Raw genomic sequence first — 18,483 nt, 5'->3', positions numbered from 1 at the left:
TGCCACAGCCTTGCGGACTGGGAGGGCTTGGCTGTTTGACAAGCGGGGAAACAGCCCAGAGGTCCTTCTTAATGCCGCATCTTTCTCCGAGCCCCAGGGTCTTAGAGAGAGGGCTCCCTCCCCCCGCCTTTACCGCTGTGCCCGAGCTGCCTCTTGGCCTGCCTCCATGTGCCTGCCATTGGGAACACCGTCCTGGACTTGCCCACCTCCTTAGTCATGCCAGGCTATCTGGCATTGCCAAATGCTTTCGACCTCCGGGCCTAGACAAGCTCCAATGATGAGGGAAACTCACAGCTCTTACATTCTGGCTGTGGATGCACTGCTGGCCTAGCTTCTCCCTGCCCTCTCTCCTATCTTCACAGCAGCAGCTGAGGCAGAGGGTAGTATCCCCATACAGCGGAGGAGATGAGCCGCTACAGTGGCTCACCCAGGGCCACCCAGCTGGTGTGTGGCAGATTAGGCTTCAGGGCTGGGCCACCCAAGTTTGTGGCCACCCCAGGCTGCACCAAGAGGCCCAATGTGCTAGCTGATCTTGCTCTGTGGGTGATCCAGGAGAGAATGCCTGTTCCCCGCCTGGGCAGGAAACAGAGTGTGCTGGATTACGAGAGAAGAGGCCAAGCTGATCAAGTCCAGCGAGCTCATAAAAGTCTCAGGCCTCACAAGTCAAGGGAGTGGGGTGACCATCAGGTTATCTCACTTAGTAAGTTGGAAAAGGAGCCCAGGGATTTGCATTCTTGACAAGGGACTCTCGTACAGAGGTGTGTGGACCAGACTTTGAGATCCGTTGCTCTCCTAAAAACTGCGTTTACATGCAAGTCTGCTGCTTTTGTTTCTTGGGTGAGTGGGTCTGTGGTTGCCCCCAGGGGCTCTGTTTGCCAATCTGCTTTGTCTTTTCTTCCAGCCCCTTCATGAGTAAGTTTTTTCCAGCCAACTTCCCAAACCGACAGTACCAGCTGCTCTTCACTCAGGGCTCCGGGGAGAACAAGGAAGGTCAGTGCTGCCATCCTCCCCCTCCCCTGTCTCCGGTGTTGGGGCTCTTCATAGAGCGAGTGATGGAGAAGTGGGCTGGGGTCACCCTGCCCGGTTCACAGCCCAGCTCTGCCACTGCCTGCTTGGGGGGCTCTGGGTGAGCGCCTTTCCCTCTCTGAGCCTTGGGGGTTTTCGTTGGGGGTTTGTTTGGTTTTTTATCTGTAAAATAAAAGGGATGATCTATTACCTCCCACTTAGGTATGTTGTTAGGATGCAAGTGGGTGATGAGTGGGAAGCATCCAGCACACTGCCTGGCTGTAGAGAGCACTCAGAAAAAGCTGTCTGTTGTAGCTGTTTTTAGTATGATTACTTTCCTACCTAAGATTTGAAAGGGAGGTTCCGTGACTATATATATATATATATATATATATATATATATATATTTTTTTTTTTTTTTTTTTTTTTTTTTTTTTAAGAGAGAAAGGAAAGGAGACTCAGAGAGAGAAACATCAATTGGTTGCCTCCCACACGCCCTGGCCAGAGTCAAACCCAAAACCGGAGCATGTGCCCTGGCCAGGAATTGAGCGCATCACCTTTTGGTGAGTGGGATGGCGCTCAACCCACCGAGCCACACTGTTACCCAGGGCTCCGTTAGCTCTCCCCACATACCTGAAAGCTGTGCCCCGGCCAGAGTGGCTGGCAGGGCCGCCAGGTGGGTTCCTGGTCAGGACACATTCCCAGGTTGTGGGTTTGATCCTGTCAGGGAACATGTGGGAGGCAACCAGAGCCTACGAATTGATGTTTCTGTCTTTCTCTCCCTCTCCTTTCCTCTCTCTATTAAAAATAAATAAACAAACAAACATTTTAAAAAAGAAAGTGAAAACTACAGGGAATTGGGGAAAGCCTGGGTTTGGGGTTTCATTAGGTTGTGGGTTTGAATGTTGTAACAGGATTACAATGGATTAACCAAATGGAAGGTGTCTCACATGGAAAAGTCTGAGTTTGTGAACGTCACACTCTCCTACTGGAGCCTAGCACATTCTCTCTTGTTTCTAAAGAACTGCTATTTTATGTGACGTTTTTGCATCTCTGGTGGATCTGTTGATTTTTAAAAAAGAAAGAAAGGCAAGCTTGCCGAAACCGGTTTCCCGCAGTGGTAGAGCGTCAGTCTGAGGACTAAAGGGTCCCGGGTTCCATTCCGGTCAGAGGCATGTACATTGGTTGCGGGCACATCCCCAGTAGGGGGTGTGCAAGAGGCAGCTGGTCGATGTTTCTCTCTCATTGACGTTTCTAGCTCTCTGTCTCTCTCCCTTCCTCTCCGTAAAAATCAATAAAATATATTAAAAAAAAAAAAAAAAAAAAAAAAAAAGGCAAGCTTGCACACAAAATCTTCAGGGTCCCAGGCGCGGTCTGCCTCTTGCTCTGCCTCATGCCATGACCGGTGGTGCGCCGTCACTCCCAGCCCCACCAGCCAGAAGGAGAGGCAGCTGGGTCACAGTCCCATTTAGCCGCAGGGGAAGCTGGGAGCTGTGGCCAGGAGCTGGTTGGCCTCGTGTCCAGATAAAGATCACCAGGGTGCTGTCACCACAGAGGAAAGCGGAAAGCGGGGCCCAGCGGCAGCTCCTCCCCTCTGAGATCTGGAACAACGGCTGTGCTCTGGGCCCCGGGCTTCCTTGTTAGGAAACTTAGACATGATGGAGGCTGTCTGCCACAGGAGCCGACCAGGGACTCTCCCCTGCTTTTTCTCCAGGCGCCATCTCTTACTTTCTTCCTCCTCTCCTAGTGACGTAGGGCTGCCAGCAACCTTTCTGATTCCTTTGGCGGCAAAATAGAAAGGTTCCTGAAAGACCTGGGACCTTGCTAAAGACCCGGGCTTGCTTGGCCTCCCGCTGTGTGCCAGGCGCCACGCTGGGAGCTCCGTAGGGGCCATCTCACTTGCTCCCCACAGCAGCCTGTCAGGGAGGTGACGTGATCCTCATTTTACAGATAAGAAACGAGCTCAGAAAGGGAACAGCCTCCCCCGGGGGCACCCACCTGCCATGTAGAACCTGTGCTTCCAGCCACCTCCCACCGACCCCACACCGGGCCTGGCCTGCTCTCTCTCAGCCTCCATTCCCTCCTCTAGGAAAATGGAGAGACTGGGGGTGGCTCCCTTGAGCCTCTGGCAGTGCCCACAGCCATGCCCTCCTCCGTCCAGGGGCTGACAGGTGGGAGGGGCAGCCCCGCCCCGGGGAGTGGACTTACCCGGCCTCTCTGCCCAGAGATCATCAATTATGAGTTTGACACCAAGGACCTGGTGTGCCTGGGCCTGAGCAGCATCGTCGGCGTCTGGTACCTGCTGAGGAAAGTAAGTCGCCGGGGCCTGACATGTGGTCCGTGGGGGACAGGGACAGCGCTGGGTGGGACGGGGCAGGGGGCACACGACCCAGTCTCACTCCCTCCTCCCCCAGCACTGGATTGCCAACAACCTCTTTGGCTTGGCCTTCTCCCTCAACGGGGTGGAGCTCCTGCACCTGAACAACGTCAGCACTGGCTGCATCCTGCTGGGCGGCCTCTTCATCTACGACATCTTCTGGGTAAGCTCTCCCTGCCCCCCTGCCCTGCCCGGGCAGCGGTCCTCTGACGGGGGGCAGCAGCCGTGGCCTGGAAGTCAAGGCCTCAGAAGGTCCCTCTGGGCTCAGTTGCCTTCATCCATGACAGGAGAGAGCAGGTCCCCCCTGGCTGGGAGCCCACCTGTGCCCGGTGCCCGCAGCCCGCCTCGTCTCTTCCTCATGGCGGCCTGGCGAGGGTAGTTAGCGTGATTAACGGGCCTGGCACTGCTGTTGACTGAAGGCTCTGGCTGCACACCGCCCTGAGCTGAGACCTGCCACACGCACACCGAGAGGCATTGCTGTGGGGTCGTGGGCAGCCTGATGCAGGTCCCTCTCTCCAGCCTCAGGCAGCCTCTTCTCTTAAAGGGGTGATACTACGGGGCAAACGGTGCCTGGTCAGGGACGTCAGAGGCTCTTTCCGACACCTCTGAATTGCCCAGAACCAGGAGCCCCATGAAGTGTCCCCAGAACCAGTGTCAGGGGCCGCCTACTTAACTTGGCATCTGCTCTGGAGCCGTCCCAGCTCCCTGCCCTCTCCCTGCAGACCTCAGCAGGACATAGAGGCGCCTGAGGTCAGCCATTCTGTCCCTCCCGGCCCCCATGTCCTTCTAGACTCCTTTCTTGTCCTTCTAGGTATTTGGCACCAATGTAATGGTGACAGTGGCCAGGTCCTTTGAAGCACCAATAAAATGTAAGTGACCACCCCACATGGGGAGTCCCTTTGCCCCCCCCCCCAGTGGTCCCTGTGGTCCCTGTTCTGGTCATTCCTGTCCGTTAGCTCTCCCCACACACCTGATCTTCCTCCGAGCTCTCCTGCATCTCCAGCCTCCGTTCCTTGTCTCCATGGTTCATCCAGCCGTGCTCACATCCAGCCACCTCTGCCCAAGCCCCACCTCTAGCTGCTTGGTCACACCCCCCATTTTCAGCATGCCCGCCTGTCCCTCCCGCTCATCCCGTCCTGGTCCCGTGGCTGCCACAGTTCCCGGTGTGGGTTCCTCACAGCCGTGTGCAGGGACAGATGGGGGAGTTTTCTCTCTTTCATCAAAGAGGAATGTTTTCCCCATATCTTCCCTGCAGCTTCCCTTATACTTCACTGGCCAGAACTGCGTCACCGGCCCCCAGTCATCAGCAAGGGGGATAAGGGAAAGCATGATTAGCTTAGAGTTTAAGCCTTAGACTACTCAGGAGTCACCTCGGGGATCAGGAGACCCACCCGGAAGCTGCTGCACCAGGCCTGACGGCAGGGAGAAGGCGAGGGTCGCCTTGGGAAGGCGCCACACGGAGTGGCTCCATGGGAAGCACTGGCTCGGCAGTCAGAGTGACGTCGGCCTCCGAGAGTCAGTTCAGAACTGTCTTTCCCACAGTCACTGCTGCAGACAGGACATCCCCGTGAGCCCGAGAAGGAATCATGGCCACACGCCGCCCCTAATGCCCTTGTCCCAGCTCAGGGACCCGAGGAAAACCCGTTTCTCCCAGCTTCAGCTTGAGTAAACGTATGGAGCCCGCCCTGGCCCCTGAGCCAGGCACTCCTGTGGGAAGATGGAGGGTCGGGTGGACAGGCCTGGGCCACTGCTCCTGGAGGTGTTTTAATTAGCAGCCGCCCAGAACCAAGGGTGTCGGGTGAGGACCGTTGCCCAGAGAAGTTCCCCACGTGCTTTGATGGATGAGCCAGCCCCAGTGTCAGGGACAGATTGCATCATGGAGGACTGTGCCTTACCAGGCATGCAGGGCAGAGCGGGCCTTCGGAAGGTAGACGCGCACAGCTTCAGCTAACTGCACGGAGCCCTGGGAGGGAGAGGGGTGAGCTAGGGGAGCAGCAGGAAAGAGGCCAGATCAGGGGAAAGCAGGAGTATCATGCCAGGGACTTGGACACCGCTCAGTAGGAAATCAGACAGTCGAACAGGGGTACGACTGTCCTGTTTGGTCTCTGGTGCTTCGAGTCTGGTTTCCCGGCGGGAAGGCCGATTCCTCTGCTGGGAGAGGCTCAGAGGCAGCATCGCAGAGGGGGTGCCTGCACATTCGCTGAAGTCAGGCCGCCTGGACCTGAACCCCAGGTCTGACGCCTGCTGGCTGTGAGACCTTAGGAAAGGCTTCTCTCTGGGCCCTGGTTTCCACATCTGCCTCTCAGAATTGAGTGGTACCAGGACTAAGAGGCTGAGTGGGGAAATCATCGTAACTGCATTCAAAGCAGGAAGAAGTCCGCAGGGAGGGAAGGGCGTCTATACGTTTATTAGGGGAGCACAAGCTTTCCCACAGCCCCCAGCGAGCCTCGGCCTGTGGGTCATTCATTGCCCAGCGCTAGGTCACTTGACCACCCCCAGCAGCAAAGGAAGCGGGGAATTCCAGGACCGGGATTGCCTGATCGTCTTAGCCACAGCACACTTAATGCATCGCCTGGAAAGGCTGCCCCACCCAAAGTCCGGACTGGGTTAGTAAAGAGGGCATGAGGTAGCAGTTAACAATGTGCCCATCATCTAAGTCTCACCACAACCCTATGGGCTCAGTTCTGTTGTCACGCCCATTTCACAGGTGAGAAAACTAAGGCAGAGAGCCATTAGGTAACTGCAAAGTCACACATCACAGCCAAGATTCTGACCCTGAAGCTCACACCTAACTGCTCTGCTCTCAGGGCCCTGAGGGTAAAATCCAGTTACAGCCACCTCTGGCCATAACTGGACATTTGGGGGGGCGGGATTTCTCTCAATCTGTATTTATCCAAAACCCATAGAGGGACTTCTGGGCGGGAGGCTTCCAGCAGGGAATGTGTGGGTGTGTGACCTCTCCCTCCGCACACACAGGAAGAGCCTAGAGCCCAGGCTCCCCGCTTTAGAACAACCCCGTCTGCCCTCGCCCTGCCGTAGTGAGCCGGAACGCCTGTCACACCTCAGCACTGTGTCCGAGGGTCAGCCCAGTTAACCAAGGTTCCATTGCTGTGTGACTCCATGAGGGCATTAAGCCTTTGGCCCAGACGATCCCGGAGCCTTCCCTGCTCCGACCAGCGGTGGTCCCCGGTGAAGACAGTGCCCATCAGCCTGTCAGCATCCTCTCGCCCCCGCCCCCACCCACGCAGAGTGCAGGGGTGTGAGTTTGTGCAGCAGGGGCGGGCTGGGCCAGCACCAACGCGCCCCCCCCCCCCCCCCCCGCCTCCCGCAGTGGTGTTCCCCCAGGACCTGCTGGAGAAGGGCCTGGAAGCGGACAACTTCGCCATGCTGGGACTCGGCGACATCGTCATCCCAGGTACCGGGGCCGGGGAGGGTCCCCTGGACCGAGGAGGATGCCGTGAAGCAGCCTGCCCAGTGGGAAAGGGGAGGGTGACTCACCTCCCCACCCTGGCTCCACCCGGGCTTGGTGAAGGGATCCGCCTCAACACACACGGAGCGCCAGTCGGTGCCAGGCCTGGGCTGGGCACTGGAGGGACAGCAGTGCCAGGAGTGTCCTCGCTGAGCTGGCTTGGTGAACAGCTGTTACTCAGGAACTACAAAGATAAACGTGTATGACAGACGGACTGTACGCTGAAAAGGCACATTTCATGTCAGTGGTGAAAGAGCCGGCCCCCTCTCACACCCACACATACACCCCCCCCTCACCAGTGTCTGCAAGTGCGACTGCCAAAGTCCCCTTGGTCCTCTGCCCCCAGTGCTGGGAGGGCTCCAGGCAGAACATGCCTGTGTTGCCAAGTGGTTAGAGCATTGGCCCACTCACTGAAGGGTCGAGGGTTCGATTCCTGGTCAACGACATGTACCTGGGTTGCAGGTTCGATCCCCTGGCCCTGGCTGGGGCACGTGTGGGAGGCAACTGATCCTGGGCTTGAAGCCAAGAGTTTCCATAACGTGCAGTGCTGTCAGGCAGGGAGGCGTCCTCCCAGGACGAGGCAGCTCCGTAGACGGAGATTCGAGTCCATAAAGCACTCAGGTCCCTCTGCAGCTGGCCTGTCCCAGGCACCACACAGACTTGCCCAGTGTCCCCGTGGTTGTGATCTGGGCTCACGGCCTGCACCAGAGGGACATGGCTGCATTTCCGTGTGTGCCCACGGACGCCTGTCTCAGCAGTCACCGTGAACGTTAGGTGATTGTGCCCTCACGGAGCCCGGTGATATTCTTCAAAGAACAGGTCGCTGGATGGTTCTGAGGACCGGATGCTTTCGGAATAGTGAGAGCTCTGACCCCTGGGTCAGCTGGGGAACGGAGGCAGCAGTTGCAGAATTCGGCCGCCAGGGGGCACTGAGCTCCCCGCTTTGCTTACGGAAAGGCAGCATTTGTTGGTGGGGGCTGGCTCGTTTCCCTCTTTAAAATGAAGTATATGTTGTCAGTCGGTGCTTCTGATCAGCATAGAATGTTTTGGTTCCTGAGAGTTTGCTCTCAACTAACTGAGATTCCACCCTTGCCCCGAATGATTCCACCCAAAGACCAGACAGGGAGAGACACAGACTGGTGTGGTGTGTGTTCCACACACACAGGCTGGGCCGTGTGTCCTGGGACTTCAGGGTGTCTGTGCTGGGTTTTAAAGTACAAATAGAAGCTCAGTGGATGGACAGAGTTAGCCATCCTCTGCTGAGTTCCCACAGAGCCACCTCCTGATCTGCTTATCCTCTTTCTCCCTGAGCCTGTGAGCACGGTCTTTTTCTAAATGTGCTTCGTGGTTCTCCCACTTGGAACCCTCCCAGTGTGCTCCCTCACTCAGGACAGAGACCCAGCTCCTCGTGCCTCTGGACCCTGCGTGGCTGGTCTGTCCCCTGCACCTCCTGTTCTGGGCTGCAGCCTCCTGGCTGCCCTGGACCTCTGCCACATCTCTGAGCTCCTGTTGTCCCCTCTCCCTGGCAAATGTCACTTCCTCAAAGCACTCTCCTCCCCCAGCCTGGTCTCATCTTGATACCCCTTCCCTGGGGCGGGAAGTGCCCTCACTGTTCTGATCTCACATCGGCTCTGGTTCTGTGCGAGCAGAGTGTGTACCCCGTGCCCCCTTGGCTGAACTCGGGGTGCAGTTGTCTTGCTTACCCTGCTATCGCCTGTGGTGCCTGGTGCCAGCAGCCCTCGATAAACATTGGGAAGAGGAGCAAGTGTGGCACAGTTGGTGCTCGAGGTGCCAGATCCACGTGGTCCCAGCCAAAGCGAAGTCCTGGGCCTTCTCGTGGTTCTGAGTGGCCTGATGGCGGGGACACAGGATTTCTGCTGGCAGCTGGCGTATTGGCCACTCCCTGGGTCCCAGTGGTCGCTCCGTGCCTGGCATCACCAGGTTGGGGGCCCAGTTGTGTGTTAGTTCCTCCCTGGACCGAGGGCTCCAGCTCTGCGGTGCTGGCTTCCCTGCCGCTCTCACCCTGGCTTTCTCCCGGCAGGAATCTTCATTGCCTTGCTGCTGCGTTTTGACATCAGGTAAGCTTCTTGGGACCCCTCACCATCCGGCTCCGTGAGTGAGGGCCTTCCCCTAGCGGGGGGATCTCCATTGCCTTCCAGGCGCCCAGAGAAGGGGCCTCGGGGGACCCCCACCCCCCAGCAATCAGAGCAATTCTGATTTTATCTGCCTTTTGCATTTTGAGGTTCTGCGTGTTCAAAGAGCTTGTGACCAAAAAAAGAAAAAGTTAAGGATCACAGGCCAGAGGATTTAAACCCATTTGTGCTTTCTCCCACTGTGACCTTGGCAAGTGGCCTGACCTTTTTGAGCTAAGGTTCTGCATCCTTATGGTAGCAGTAAGCAAGTTTCTGCCTCCCTATCGCAGATCTGGAGAGTGCTGGGCACAGTCTGACCTCGGGAGCTCAGTCAGCTCAGTCAGCCCTCGAGTTTCTTATCAGCCTGGGGCAGGTCGCCATGGCCCAGCTGCTCCGCCATCCCCACCCTCCCCTTCTCAGACTTCTTTCAGTCCACTGTAGAACGTGAGCACGGGGAGAGATGGGGCCAGCTTGAGTCACCAGTTAAGACACAGGGAAGGTCGCGCTTGAGTTAATAATGCACCTGGCCAGCTGGACCTGCCGCCAGCAGGTGGCATTCAGTCACCCCATGGGGAGCTGGCAATGTGTGCCCTTGATTTTGAGGTGGTTTATGAACTTTTCTTCATTTCCTCATGCCAATCATTGCCAAAGCAATAGTTGTGTTAGCAGTGGTCATGAGAAACTTGGTACCAGCATCACTGAAATCCAGTTTGCATGTGAAACTACTTTCCCACCCGCATACAGCTGGCTGTTGGTGTAGTGCCCCTCTGGGACTCATGAATGCAGACTCACAGGCAGCCTTCAGGAAGGACCTGGCCGGTGTGTAAGTTGAGGCACGTCTGTGTCAGCCAGCTACTCTTGGCTGTTCAGAGGTGACATAAAGAGAAACCCTCAAAAGTCCCTGGGCTCTGCTGGAGACTCACATGCAGCTGCCAGTAACCTCAGATCTGACTTCAGGATGAGCGAGCCCTTTGGAGCTGGTTCCAGAATTTGTGCAACGTGCCCAGAGGGAGTCAGTTGGCCTCAGGCCTCCAAACAGAGCGGCTCTCGGTGTACTTGCAGCTCAGGGCTTAGAAGCAGCCAAGGCAAGGAGAGAGGGGCTCAGAAGTTCTCGTTCGTTTCACCAGGCATTGTCCCCAGTACTGTTGACACGCAGAGGTCACACGCTGGCATTGGAAAGGAAAGTCCTGTCATGGCAGTGAGCCAGGCTGCTTGTGATTCAGCTGTTCTGAAGCTGATCTTGGATGAATCGCCTCCAGGAAGTCGCTGGCATTTTATCTATGCAGTCAGCATCTATTATTCACAACAGACAACTGAATTATCATGTGCACTGCACTTAAAATAGTTTTGCAGTTTCTCTAAAAGCATTGTCCACTGGTATCAGATTCCCCTGGGTTTTTCAAAATGCAGGTTCCAGGACCTTGCTCCAGAACTATTACCTCAGACTCCTTGGTAATTTGACCTCAAACTCTTGTGGTGTTTGTTTTTTTGTGGGGGGGGGGGGTGTTTGTTTTTGTTTTTTAACCAGGTTTCCAGGTGATTTTTGTGCCGGCTTGAATCTTAAGCCTCTGTCCTCGATTATAGCATTTGATATTCACAACCATCAGGGAGATGGGTGGTGGTGGATAGATCCCCATTTTGCAGATGAGTAAACCGAGGTTGAGAGAAGGAAAGTGTCTTGTCCAGAGACACAGCTGGAGCAGTTCCAGAGTGTGCACCACTTCTGGACAATCCCAGCCCAGAGCTCTCAGCCACCTCAACGCCTCCAGGGTCTCCCCAGCTCCTGTTTTAAAGGGACGCTGCATCTCACACTCCCTCTTCCTCCCGTCCTCTCCCGAAGCCTGAAGAAGAACACCCACACCTACTTCTACACCAGCTTTGCGGCCTACATCTTCGGCCTGGGCCTCACCATCTTCATCATGCACATCTTCAAACACGCCCAGGTGAGCAGGGCCCTCAGTGTATGGGGAATGCTTCACACAGGTAACGGGGGCGTCATAGGGGGTATTTGTCATATCCGGAGGTGAACGTTACTCGTTGCTGTCAGAGCAAGCATGTCTGATTCTCCGCCTTCCACTCGTGGTTCTTGCAAGATGATGCCTCTGCTTCCGGCAGCACACAGGTTAGGGGCGAGGAGGAGGAAGCAGTACCAGCCATGCCTGTTTGCCTTCATCAGAAGGGGACACCTTCCCCAGACCTTCCCAGCAGACTTGCCCACACCTCATGGGCCAGATCCATGTCACGTGGCCCCAGCTGCAGGGGTCTGAGAGAGGGTGTGACTCCTCAGCCTCAGTGGGAGGAGACAGAGACTGGGGGTGGGGTGTGTGTTGGGTGTGTCAGCCCAGTGCTCGCCCTGCCAGATGAGTGATAGGGTATTGGGGGTCCCCTCCCTCACTCCCTAAGCCTGGCCAGGCTCTGCCTCCTTGTCCCACCAAAATGGGTACTGAGTTGCCACAGAGTGAAACAGGGTGGGGTGAGGGCTGGAGCCGTTGTCAGTGTGACCTGAAGAGGGGGAGACTGGGAAGGCACAGCAAGCGGACAGTGCTCTTTACTGGAAATGAGAGCACTCTGTGGGCCAGGCTCTGCTCGGCACTTCACGAGGGTCATTGTGAACAGATGGAACCAGTTCAGGTGCCAGGCAGAAGGTATGTGGTGGAGCTGAGATTCAAACCTGTGTCACGGGGAATCCAAGCCCAGGCTCTGAGCCCCCGGCTCTGGGAAGGGCAGTGTGGAAAGGAGCTAAGGGAGCCCTGATGGGCATAGACCCTACCACCTGCAATTGTGGGACTCTGGCAGGTTGCTGAACTTATTCGTGATTTTCCTCATCCCCCTATATAATTAAGAGGTGATATGCAAATTAACCCTCATGCCATCACAAGATGGCTGCGCCTGCAGTGGAGGTGAGGTTCCTGTAACGAGCAATTAGCAGGGACCTGAGGTTGTGTGGCACCAGGCCGGACCGGGCCAGGGGACCTGAGCCCAGTGGGGCTTGACAGGGGTGGGGCCAGCTGGATCTGGATCTCATGCGATTTCAATGCGTGCATGTGGGTGGGCAGGGACTTGACTCTGGGTCTCACGATGCACCCCACACTCTTGACAGGAGGAAGGTTTTCATATACATTTTGCTAACTTTCTTTCCTCTCTGACACTTCTATTATAGAGAAAGGGCAAATAGCAATATTAAAATGTTTCCTCTAATTCCCTTTTAATGTGTACGAATTTCTTGCACTGGCCACTAGTAGATGGACAAAAACAGAAAATGAGGGTAAATAGAAGTAGCCGCCTTGGAGTTGCTTGAATCATGCCTGGCCCACGTAGTTTTAACTGTCATTGTTGCTGGTCCCCACCTCCCTGACCCTCCAGGGCACCAGCCAAGAACTGTTTGTTGAGCAGTTACTCTGTGCCAGGCACTCCTAAACCCTTTTGCTCATTCCGTTGTTCGGTGGTTACAGTATTTGCATATCTACAGTATGCATAAAGTATTATTTTACACAAGGGACAGGTCCTCTACCCATAGGTGAAGAAACCAAGAACCAGTGTGGAGCCCTCTCTCATTCTCTTCTGCTCCAAACAGCCTGGGGGCTGTGCAAGCTGAGAGTGACCTAATGGCAAGGAGGCTGCAGAGAGGGATTGAACCTGGATTGGGGAAGGAGCTTGGATGTCTCTTCTCCTGCTCTCAGACCTTCGATTCCAAACCCAGAGCTATTCCGCCGGCGGCCGCCAGGTGGCAGGCTTGCCTTCTGCCTTGGCTAGAGAATTCCATCGGGAGCTCTCACAACTGAACAGAGGCATGAGAAAGGTCATCTCTTTGTGGGGGACACTGTAGCCCAGACAGAAAAGGAACCTTTCCTGGGTCACACAGCAAGTCAAGCCGGGCCCCAGTTGGAACCCTGGACTTTTGTCCCCTAAGCCCAGGCCTGTATTACTCCCCAGCAGCAGCCCAGCCATCCTCCCCAGTCATCCATGTGGGCATCTCCCTAAAAGTCTTGAGAAAGGGATCCTGTCCTGAGAGGTCTGTCTCTCCCAGACACAGGCAGGCCCAGGGCCAGCGGTTCCTTAGTAAGGGTGTCCTCTGCCTAAGCAGTCTTAACCCCCGAACCTCTCCCAGAAAGCCACACTGAGCCAGGGGTCCAGACGCCTTCTAGAAAGGCCCTTGGAGATGATCAGTGACCTCATTGTTCAGAGAGGGGGGCGAGGTTCAGCATCCAGCGCCAAGATGAATGGAAAGCCAGGAGTCCTAGCCCCTGCTCACCGCCCTGAGCTGCTTGCACATCCTAGCCTCTTGAGCGCTGACTTCGTCTGGAGAGGTTCCCGGTGCCTGAGAGGAAAGAAAACAGTGCGCCTGTGACCTCCTGATAAACTCCCTGCCTCCCGAAGGAGCCGCTCCCGTCAGCTCTGAGCGCTGCCTTCGCTGCCTCACAGGTTCTGGTGTAGACCTTCGTCGTCGTGATTCCTATTGCTCTTGGCGCAAAGCCTAGCGCATAGCAGAGACCTGATGCATTGAGAGAAGCTCAGCTTTCCGGGTTCGAATCCAAGCTCAGCCACTTATGGACAACCCCCACCTTGTTAACTTGGGCAAGTCATTACCTCCGTATGAACCTCGGTAGCATCGTCCATAAAACTCAGGTCCTAATATTTATGGTGCTATTGGATTCAAGGATAATACAACGTGGAGTGTGTGTGGTTCACAGGCCACCGTGAAGTTTGCCAAAAAATGCCCTGCAGGTCGGACTCAGGCTGTGGAGCCCTGTTCTCTGGTCGGGCCGGCTCGGCTTTAGGAAGGATGTCCCCTCAGCCAGCCATCTCCAAGCGCCTCCTGACTGGGCATCCAGGAAGACTGTTTGCTTAGTGTTTGCCAGGCCCTCTTCTGGGTGCCAGGGATCCAGCCATGAGCAGGCAGCTGTGAAGAAATCCAGGGGTCCCTGAGAGTGTGCGGCAAGAGGACCTGGCCATGCGAGTGAAGGCTTCCCCATGGGGGTAGCAGCCGAGCTGAGCGCTGAAGGAGGAGGAGAGATCCAGGCACAGGGGCATCTCACAGAGGTCCTGAAGCTGGAGGTGGTGTGAGGACTGAAACGAGGCCAGTCTGGCCAGAGCAGGACAGGGCGGGCGAAGGTGGAGAAGGAAGAAGGGGGCATAGGGGGCCGGGGGGTTGGACAGTAGAGTGACACCAGCTCTCAGATGCTGCAGGGGAAAGGATGGCTTTGAGCCTAGTGTGCCCGATACTCAATCCCTGTTTACTGTTTAGACCTCTGAGGCCTAGGCTGTCCCCTCCTCCCAGAGCATCAGCCTCTGTGTCCAGGAGGCACTCGGGAGGAGGAGACAGGCTGGGAGGCCTGAGCTCGGTGAGCACAGAAGGTGTTCCATGAACAAGGGTCCTTAGAGTAATTGCCGTCCTCCAAAGCCAGGCACACCGAGTCTCACACAGGCTTCGGGCCCAGACCACCGGGGTGTGAATCCCGGCAGAGCCAGCGGCCATCTGCGTGACCTCCGTACAGGCCATAGCAGCTGTGTCACCATCATCATCTTGTCACTGAAGCAGCATCTCCTGGAGCATGTGCCCAAAACGCAAACTCCCAGGCCCTGGCCAGTGGCTCAGGTGGTTGGGACACTGTCCCTGCACCGAAGGGTTGCGGGTTCAATTCCCAGTCAAGGTGCATACAGGAGGCAACTGAGCAATGTTTCTCTCACATCCATGTTTCTCTCTCCTTTCCTCTCTTTTAAAATCAATAAAAACATACCCTCAAGTGAGAATTTATACATATTAATTCAATATACTATTTGACAGTTTAATTTTGTTAATTAAATATTTCATTTAATTAATCCTAGGGAAGGAGGGTCTCTGGAAATAGGACCAACCAAGAGGTTACATTGGGATGCTGCCCACCAGACTCCTGGCACCCTTAAGCTCTGCAAACTCGAGTTTCTTTGGGATTCTTGCCTTCCCTCCTAGCGAGGAGCAGCCCGGTCCAGGAGTCAGGAGCCCGGCTTCAGGCCCAGACACTGGCTGGCTCTGAACCTGGGCAGTAGCCGTCACTGTCACGCCCAGGAAAGGGTGCGTGGCCCTGAGGGGGTATCCTGCCCAGCACTGCTCACAGCCTGTGTCCTCTTGCAGCCTGCCCTCCTGTACCTGGTCCCCGCCTGCATCGGCTTCCCCGTCCTGGTGGCGCTGGCGAAGGGAGAGGTGACAGAGATGTTCAGGTAAGGGGCAGGGCAGGCGTTTGCACAGGTGCACCTGCAGGCAGCCAGCGGAGCTGTTTGTACATGTCGCCAGGGGAACATTGTTCCCACCACCAGCCCCACCCCTCGCCCTTTCCACCAGCAGGTGGGTGCCTGGCCTGTGGGCACCGCCGGAGCCTTTCCGTGGGCCGGAGCCAGCAGAGGGCAAGGCCTCGGGCCTCTCCAGACAGCTCCCACAGCCAAAGGCCAGCTGCTCTTGACAAGGGACTGGCAGGTGTAGAATTTCTCCCCCGGGCTGCCTCACTGTCAGGCGTCCCGAGTTCCCACGGGCTGCGCCGGGCCACCTGTGCTGTGCCACCGTGTGACCAGCGTGTCCTTCCCCTCCCCTGGCCTCAGCCTCCACGGAGAGCATTAGGGAGGCTCCGGTGTGGCGGCAAGGGCCCCAGATTAGAAGGCAAGTGTCAGTCCCCATTCAGCCGCCCCTGTAGCTGTAACCCACAGCCCGCTGGGTTCTGTCTCAGCCCCATCTGCACACCGGCCACGCCCATGCGCAGCCCCACCCACAGCCCAAGGCCTGCGTGACTCCCACAGGTGCCTGCTCCTCAGCACCGCTGACCCCGCCTGCCAGGGACCCAGAAATAGCTGCCAGCTGCCCACTCGGGCCTTCCACCCAGCTCCACCTGCCTGGCCTCTAGGTTGTCCCTCGAGCGCCCGCCAGGGCCTTCCGTGCACCTGGCTGCCTCCAAGGGAGCCTGTGACTCACCCTCCCCCGTCCTGCCCTGCCTGGAAGCCCCAGGCTCCAGCCTGCCTGCCCTTATCTCCCGGCCTGCTGAAGTCTTAGACTCTGTGACAGACTGCAGGTGAACTTGGGGACAGATCCAGGGGCGCTTTGGGGGCAGAGGTGGGACCTGACCTCTGAGCTGAGCACCTGCCCTCACCCTCTGGCTCTTGTCCAGTCTCAGCCCCCACCCACCCCTGGGTAACCCGTCGGGGCCCAGGCCTATTGTGGTCCCAGTCCTCATGGAGTCAAGCTCTGAGCACCCCCAGCGAGAACAGAGGGGCCCCTTCACTCATGGGTACTTGGTTTCCCTAAATGTCCCTGTTACCCCGCCCCTGAGGAGTTCGTAGGGTGAGGTGAAAAAGCAGGTGGTCTCTCTTCTCCTTCTGTCTGCTCTCTCCCTGATTCTCCACCTTATCCTTTGTTTTACTTTCCCTTTTATTGTTATGCTCCCCCTTTTTTCATTCATTTATTTACTTTCAAATAGCTAACAAAATTCCATAACAGAGGGACAACACCCTCAGCGCCCAGACACCCACAGGCCGGCTCTGTCACAGTGTCTGCACTCAGAGCCACCCTTGTACCCGAGAGCAAGCACAGTGCCTGTTCCCGCACAGATGGCGTTCTCGGAGCGTCTGCGTCTTGATTTTCACCCGCAGCGTATCTGAGAAATGCTCCCAGCAGCCATAGATGTCTGGTACCCCCTCGTATCGGTACCTCTTTTCTTTTTCATTCTCCAAGTGACACCGGCTTCTGTCCAGAGAAGCTGAACGCACAGAGAGGTGAAAGTAAGACACAGCTCTGCTCGCTGCTCCTGGGAAGAGCAGGCTCTGTCCTCCTTTAGTCTTTTCCTCGCCATCTCTCCTTTCTGTCTCTGTCTGTCTCTCACAGCTACGAGTCCTCGGCGGAAATCCTGCCTCATACCCCGAGGCTCACCCACTTCCCCACCATCTCGGGCTCCCCAGCCAGTCTGGCCGACTCCATGCAGCAGAAGCTAGCTGGCCCTCACCGCCGGCGCCCGCAGAATCCCAGCGCCATGTAATGCCTAGCGGGTGCCCACCTGCCCGCTTCCCCCCACTGCCCCAGGGCCCAAGGTAGGGCACGTACCCGGCCCCAGCGAGTGGGGTAGGGAGCACTGCCAGGGGCAAAAGGCCGCCCCCCACACACACAGCCATCAGGCAGCCCTGCACCCAGCTGTGGGGCAGGGAACCGGGCAGCCCGAACCTCCGTGTCCTCACCAGGAATGCGGGGCTCCTGAGAGAGTGGGTGTCGACACCCCTGTCGTACAGTAGTAGACACTGTTACCACTCCCTGTGCATCTGTAATCTTGGGCAAGTCACTTTCTCCTCTCCAAGCCTCTTTCTTCATCGTTAAGTGGGCATATCCCTGCCTCGGGGTGATCTAGTGAGGAAATGTGGGCATTGTCCTTGGCATGAACTCAGTTGCTCAATAAGTGGAGCCCATGGTAAGAGCTAAGCCAGGGTGTTCGCCTTCGAGAGCGGTGCTCGCCACTCGCCAGGAGAGCAGCCCTCCGCCCACTCGCACCCCTGGGGCTGATTCTTTGACTCCTGCCCTGTGGCCTGGGAGGCAGCCATCTCCCAGAGCCGCATCCTGGCTGCCCCTTTGTTCCCGCTGTCTCCAGCGGGAGGTTCAAGAAGCTTAACGTTGGTTCACACAAGTCCAAGCCCAACCACTCCTCCATTTGCCACTGCCCTTGCCGCCTCTTGGCACCGGCGGGCACTGGGAAGCAGAGCCGCCTGTCTGGGGAGGGCACAGAGCCGGCGGGCCACGCACCGGAGGAGGCTGGGCACTGGGCAGAGGGCTGGCAATGCTCGTGAGCCGGGTTTCCCTGGGATGGTGGGACGGCGGGCACAGGTTCTGTCCCTCGCCTCTAAATGTGCTCTTTCTATTGTTTCGCTTTTTGTCAGTTACGAAGAGTCAGATCCTAAGGATCCAGCAGCCGTGGCCGAATCCAAAGAGGGAGCAGAGGCCTCAGCGTCAGAGGGGCTGGAGAAGAAGGAGAAATGATGTGCTGGTGCCTGACCCTCTGAGGGCTGATCAGGCCGGGGACGGACCAGCGCAGGCGCGGGGCGCACAGCCGGAGGGCGCCGCAGGCCTGGCAGCCCGACCCTGCAGTGACGCCTCAGTGCCCTGGCTCCCTCTTCCCCTCCTCTGGCCTTCCTGTGCCCTCCCTGCCACCTGCCGGCAAAGGAAGCCCCAGCGCCCCTCTGCCCCAGGTGCCAGGTGGGAGGTGGGTCTGGTTTTTAGATTTTTGTATTATGAACTGACTTTGCCTCACATTAAAAACTCATCCCGCTGCCCAGGCAGACCGCCGCGCTCCTAGCATCTTACAGTGGGTCTGCTGGCTCTCACTCCGCCCAGAACCTGACCCGGAAGCCGCTTCTTGGGGATTGGACTGTCGCAACCTGGGGGATACCTTGATCTCTGGGCCCCTCTGTCCCATCTCCGATGCCCACCCAGTGCCTAGCTCCGAACCCCAAGGATGCCATGTGGCCAGCAGAGGGTGCCCATGGGCCCTCCTTCC

The 18,483-nt window shown here is 57.0% G+C and overlaps 1 protein-coding gene across 3 annotated transcripts in view; it reads left to right on the top strand.

Annotated features, from left to right (window-relative positions):
• Positions 1–18,267, top strand: part of HM13 (histocompatibility minor 13) — a 37,798-nt gene extending 19,531 nt beyond the window's left edge. Inside the window, exons 4-13 of one of the 3 annotated variants that reach the window (XR_004984372.2) lie at positions 902–990; positions 3,231–3,316; positions 3,420–3,545; positions 4,194–4,251; positions 6,714–6,797; positions 8,893–8,929; positions 10,824–10,926; positions 15,096–15,181; positions 16,830–17,032; positions 17,867–17,900. Coding sequence is in view for 2 of the 3 variants with exons in the window: in XM_036418472.2 (XP_036274365.1) it covers positions 902–990; positions 3,231–3,316; positions 3,420–3,545; positions 4,194–4,251; positions 6,714–6,797; positions 8,893–8,929; positions 10,824–10,926; positions 15,096–15,181; positions 16,830–16,976; positions 17,867–17,966 (916 nt within the window). In the remaining variant the exon portion in view is untranslated. Of the gene's footprint in view, positions 1–901; positions 991–3,230; positions 3,317–3,419; positions 3,546–4,193; positions 4,252–6,713; positions 6,798–8,892; positions 8,930–10,823; positions 10,927–15,095; positions 15,182–16,829; positions 17,033–17,866 lie in introns of all 3 variants that reach the window. The other 2 variants (XM_036418472.2, XM_036418473.2) reach the window with 2 other exon arrangements.
• Positions 18,268–18,483: the final 216 nt, after the last annotated feature.

The sequence above is a fragment of the Pipistrellus kuhlii genome, unplaced genomic scaffold (genome assembly GCF_014108245.1).
Source record: "Pipistrellus kuhlii isolate mPipKuh1 unplaced genomic scaffold, mPipKuh1.p scaffold_m20_p_6, whole genome shotgun sequence".
NCBI classification, from domain to species: domain Eukaryota; kingdom Metazoa; phylum Chordata; class Mammalia; order Chiroptera; family Vespertilionidae; genus Pipistrellus; species Pipistrellus kuhlii.
Note: the sequence above shows the minus strand (reverse complement) of the source record. Positions and strands in the feature narration are given on the sequence as shown.